At 37.5% G+C, this 6,000-nt stretch overlaps 1 protein-coding gene across 2 annotated transcripts in view; it reads left to right on the top strand.

Moving 5' to 3' along the window:
* Positions 1-513: 513 nt before the first annotated feature.
* LOC135711182 (troponin C, isoallergen Bla g 6.0101-like) overlaps positions 514-6,000 on the top strand; it is a 40,182-nt gene continuing 34,695 nt past the window's right edge. Inside the window, exon 1 of one of the 2 annotated variants that reach the window (XM_065233964.1) lies at positions 514-691. In XM_065233964.1, the coding sequence (XP_065090036.1) occupies positions 680-691 (12 nt within the window). In that variant the 5' untranslated portion in view covers positions 514-679. Of the gene's footprint in view, positions 692-1,159; positions 1,339-6,000 lie in introns of those variants that run through there. The other variant, XM_065233965.1, reaches the window with a different exon arrangement.

Here is a 6,000-nt window from a genome sequence, read left to right as displayed (position 1 = left end):
TTCACGACCTGTGGCCGATCGGTTGGTCTGTCGGTTGGGCGGCTGTGCACGGAGTCAGAGGTCTGCATGTGAGATATCTCGCTCACGTCAGACTCATTCTTGCGGGGAAAATTATCATCAACCTCATTATTGAAGCGAAGCGTAGAATGCGTGCGTGTGTGAGTGTGAATAGGTTTGTTAGTAAGTCTGTGTATGGAACGTTCAATGAAAACGTATCCCGGTGCGGGAGAGAGAGAGAGAGAGAGAAAATCAGTAAGACTAGAAAAAGGCAGAAGAGGTAGTTTAAAATAAATTTTCATTAAATTGAATAAATTACAAAATAATTTCTCTCAACTCGACGCGTTCGAGTTAAGTTGTGAGTGGGTGGGTGGAACAAAAGCTGGCAAGAGGAGAAGGAGCACAGGGATGCCCTAGCTGCTGTTGCGGTTTTCGCGAGGGTGCGGTGCGTTGCCGGCTTGGTCTTGGAAAATCGGGGAAAACGGAACGAAAGCTTATATATAACTATACTCGATTGGCAGTCAAGCGCTCCATTCTGTACAAGTGTTGACCGTGGTCCACGTCTAAGCCTACAGTTCTGTGCTACTACTTTTCCGGAACTCCGTGACTTCCGACTCCACGCGCGCGTGTGTTTCTCGATTTATTTACCTTTTAAAAGTGCAAATTTATCGCTGTACTAAAAATGACTTCCATTGTAAGTATGATCGCAACTCGGTGTCTATGTGCAGTTTCCCATCCATCCGGAGGGGCACGATGATGACGGAATTTTTGGCACGTTGTGGTTTTCTATTTTGCACCTCGGCACACCTGCTACTATGGCGTCTAAAGCGAGCGAGTTAAGCCTTCGTCCGTGCCAAATCCCCCAACGGCTGGCTTGGCATGGCGGTCCAACCGGGCAGGCGGGTTCCCGAGAATATACCAAGATCTATGAAAACGCCGTCCATCGCTCATATTTGAAACAACTATAAAATGTAGTGCCAGCGGAGAGCTGCAGCATCGCACACTCAAACCATCGTGAAATACCTCAAAAAGTGCAGCAAAATTGCAGCAATATCGCTGGCTGTGTTGGTGTACTTGTGCGAATAAGTTGGTGAAATTGTATAGTACTTTTTACCTTAGTGCCAAACCTAGTCGGTGAACCGATTGTGTGGTCTGAGTCGGGAAACCCTTTCAATAAAATTCTGCTCAGCGGCCGGCCAATCGGTCAAACCTAGTTCTAGATCCTCCTCGCCAACAGTCAGGCTAAGTGTGCTCAGGTGCAACAAAGAAAAGAACACAAAAGTGCTGATAAAGTTCCGTTCGTCGAACCACCCCTCGCTCTAATTTAGAAAAGCAGCAATGGTTAGTGTGCATTTGTTGTAACAAACTGCTTGCTCGACTAACTTAGTTACGTATGTCTTTTGTTTTTGGAAACTTGTGAAACGAATTTGCCGAATTTGGCCATTTTGGAAAATACACACAAATTGGAAACAAAGAAGAATAACGATTGCATCAGCGTGATTCGGCGGAGCTCAGTCCGGAACGTTTCGAATCGCATGGAAGTAGTGAAGAAAGTGTTTGCAGTGTTGCTTATCGGTTGGCTTCTACTGATCGATGCTAGTCGGGTCACCGGTCGAGCTCCGGTTGGTTTCATTTATACACTGTTTTTTTTTTTAGTTTGGCTTGACATTCTTATTTTGTTTCGTTCCGTGTTAAGTTTAAGTGCTTGGAATCGTGCAGACGGGAGCTGATGCGGTGCATACTAATGCGTTGATGGTGTGAAAGTTGTCTTTGGCTGCGAAGCGATGGAATTTTTCTACGACGTATGGCAAAAGCCAGAAACTTTCCACCATACTGGCAACGCTTCATTTTAATTGTTGAAAATTGACCAAGGCCACGTATAAATAGATTTGAGCGTCAACAAAAAATCGTGAAAACAACAAAAGGGCTAACACCATTGCCGAGAAGTACCTAACTCTAGTTTTCACATGGAATAAAAGTCAGCTTTGGTATCACTCGCTAACGTCAAGAAGGAATGTTAATCATGAAGTTTGATGAATTTTCCACGGCAGGTTGAAAATGTGTTGTACGTTATTTGAAAAATCGATCAAATATGTAAACAACCATAATATATCAAAGAGTATCATATCAAAGAGTAACATGCATTTATTTTTTAAGTCGCTATCATTTCCAGATGATGCCAGGCTTTTTCATTATCAGATTCTCTCTTGGATCTTCTTCAACCTTCTCCAGTAAATTATTTCTACTAGATATCCATGATATTTCATCATATGGAGTACATCGTGCGCTTTATAAGCAAAGGATGCAAAACATTCAAGTTGATTTTAATTTCAACTCGTCTTCTTTGCTTACAAGTGAAATTACGATTGACGGAAAAAAAAACAGTGTACACGGAACGAAAATTCGTAGTTTTATTCATGATATTTCATTCATGATATTTTGCCAAAATATCAGCCTTATACATTCCATAAGACAAACCACACAGCCCAGACAACCAGAAGTCGTAAAACAATGTACAGACAGTATCGTAAATTGCTACAGTTTAAGTCAAAATCGCATATTAGAATGGCATACCTCGCATTATGTTTAAGTTAAATCGTAGAGAATGCAAATTTCCGACTTACATGCGATGACTCATTTTTCCGTCGTACTGTATCACAAATTTAATCGGATTACATCGTAAGACTTTTCAAAATGGATTTGTTATTACAGATCAAATTGCATATGATGTTAAATCAACTCGTTTAAAATTAAACGAAAATATGCACGTATATGGCTTCCACTTTTGTACGTATAAGCCATTTCTTTGCATTCTAAACGACTTGTTTGTTTGTATATATGTTTGTATATCACGAAAACAAATTTGAATATACGTGCATTCTGGTTGTCTGGGAGGTCCTATAAGAATGCACAAACGGTATGCGTGACCATTTATAATTTTTACAAATAATCAATAATAGAAATTTGCTAAAAGATGTAAGAGAATTTCATTCCATGTTGGATTTAGAACTGATTTTCGGCCTACTAAGCATGACCCGCACTGTATCTCTTTTTTCGAACGAGTTTGAACATAAAAGAAGAATGTTTCTACTAAAAAAGACACTCAAATTTATTTGCCTTTCCGTACCGCTGGATTTGATAAGGAGTCACAATCTTCTTGAATCTAATGTAGACCTATTCTTCTTCTTCTTCGCATTTCAAGCTTATCGCATATTTGCTTATTTGCGTGCTCTCAACTTAGTGTTCTAGATGCACTTCGATAGTTATTAATTGAGAGCTCTCCATGCCTGTATCATTTTTGAATTAGTATAATTGCCACAACATCATAATCTATACCCAGAAAAGTCGAGAAATTTTCCAAACCGAAGAATTCCTAGACCGGACCGGGAATCGAACCCAGCCACCTCCATCATGGCCTTGCTTTGTAGCTGCCCCTTTACCGACTGAGCTAAGGGGAGCCCCTATGCAGCGTCGCCAGTATTCCAGATTTATCTGGATTTTTGAGATTTTAAGTCGTCTTGCCAGATACACAGACAGATCATGCATATTTCCAGATTTTTAAAATATGTTCCACATTTTCGCAGATTTTTAAAACATGGTGCTTCAAAAATATTACTGCAATTGACGGACCCTATAGTCAAAAATTAAAAAAGCCAAACTTACTACTTTTATTATTGAAGGTCATCAACATTGGACATTATTTCAATATCGTACATGAAATTGTTATAACATGTTTGAAATGGACTGCAGAATCATGAAAATTTATTCATTTTCTAAAGATTATTGGCTTAAAAAAATCATCAAATTTTTAAAAAAATCTTGCCTGAATTGTTTTTATTTGGAGTTTTTGTTTAGATTTTGGCAATAATTATTATTTTTTGACTCCTGGATTTTTATAAATCAAAATTTTAATATGGAGGAATTTTTCTAATTATGAAATTTATAAAAATCGAAAACTGTTCAGGATTGAAAGCAATAAATTGAGCTTTGAATCTATTTAATCACCATGACTTTGAAGTATGTTTGTGAGATTTTGGAGGATAATTTATTAGATTTTTAAGGAGAATTTTAAAAGCATCTGATAATTTTTATTATTTTTTTTAAAGTACCGGTCAATATTGATTTACTTTAAAAATCTGAACTGCCATTTTTGCTGCTTTGAAATACAACTGGTAACCTGGACAGTATAGACAGCCCTGCATCATGAGGGCGGCCGACAGTCTTCATCGTGTGGCGTCTACGGTGGAACTGTCATGACCATGATACTGCTTCATCATTAATGGCTTTGAATCCAATAAGGATTTGTGAAATGTATTGCTAATAGTGAATAGCTCGTTTGGCGAAGAATTGATTATATAGTCTGCTTCAGGCAATCTAATATATAATCGACGAGTACGCATTAAGTAAATTAAACTATGATTTAAAGTGAATTCTTACGAATTCTGCATAACAACAGGTGGACTTAAAAATATAAGATAGTGTGGTGAAGACGTATGTCAACATATGGTCTGTTATTCAGAACATATTAAGCATCCACTGTTCTTTGTTGCTATTCTGCTAATCCAATTGTTTGATTTGTAGGAGAAGTTATTTTAAATTTTATTTGATTCCTGTTGATAAGTGGACGTTAAATTGCGAGGAAGACAAGACCCAGCTTTTCTGACAAATTGTTGAATTTCAGCTTTGAAGCACATCGATAAATAAAGCTCTCAAACCTCAGTTTTTTTCCTGTCCACCATAAACAGCCCTAGAATTCAGAATTTACAGTGAAGTGTGAAGCGAACACTTTGTGAAACCAGAGGAGAATTTCAAGTCAATTCTGGAATCTTCGTGGTCGTTTAGACGTGTTGTGAGTGCCACGAAGTGAGGGTTCGATTCCCACTCCAGCCAGTGTAACTTTTCGCAACCCTGAAAATTTCCCTACTGCTGTGGTGTGTTGGCAGTTGTCTAGTGTTAGGTATGCAGTCTGTGCAACCTTTGGTTGAAGACGGTATAAATTGTCTTTTAAAAGCTCTGAGGACAATTGTATGGAGATTTTGTGAAGAAAGGAAATAGTTAGAGTTCGGAAGAGACATCATAGAAAATGTAAGATGAAACTGAAGGAGAATGCTGATACGAATCGTGAGAATAATTTCAATGGAATTCGGTCCAACGTTTCTATGGAGATTCATTTTTATAAAATTTTAAGAAATTTAAACGGAATTATGCGAAAAGAACATCTGGAAACTTATGGGAGGCTTTCAAGGCCATTTTGGCAAAGTACTTGAGTGCTTAGGAAATACTGAAGAAGACTTTACCTACAAAGCAGTTCCATGGGAATTATCAGATAAGTCGGAAGAGTCATTCTGAAGAGTGTACCAAGGAAATTATTAAGAATATTCTAAGCGAATTTCACAGCGAAAAATGGAGACAAAATTATGCCAATTCTTGGAAATTATTACCAGTTCGAGAGAATTGTGGAATCAGAGAGTAATTTATAAGAGATTACAAGAGATAATTCTAAGAACTCTTAGAATGTTACTGAAAAAGTTTGGATATTATCTGGATTATTTTAGAGGCATCCAGAAAAGAAGCATAATGGAATTCTAGGATGATTAAAATGGAACTCTGAAAAAAGGACGGAGATATCCGGAGAAGAGTTCCAAGTAAATTCAGACGATAAAAAATTTCATGATGTGGGACACAGGAAAAATATTAATTCCAGAATTTAGAATCATTTCAAGATCTGGAGACTTTCAATTTATTTATATAATAAAATTATTCTTTGGCATAAAATTATGTATAATGGTCATGCGAGTTACCCGTAGTTTAGGTATACTGAAAGTGAGTACCACGATGTTAGGCTTGAATTGCCACTTCAGAGAAGGTGAATTATACTAAAATTGCCTACTGGTCTACCTGGTTTTGAGTTTTGTATGATGTCAAGAATTAAATTGTAAGACTGATCAACCTTTAATATAAGAATTAATTAGAACAGATACAATCTTCAAGACATAAGTACAG

Source organism: Ochlerotatus camptorhynchus, unplaced genomic scaffold (genome assembly GCF_037179485.1).
Source record: "Ochlerotatus camptorhynchus isolate MF236.1 unplaced genomic scaffold, CSIRO-AGI_Acam_v1.1 ptg000423l, whole genome shotgun sequence".
NCBI lineage: Eukaryota > Metazoa > Arthropoda > Insecta > Diptera > Culicidae > Ochlerotatus > Ochlerotatus camptorhynchus.
The sequence above is the reverse complement of the archived record's forward strand: the minus strand, read 5'-3'. Positions and strand labels throughout refer to the sequence as shown.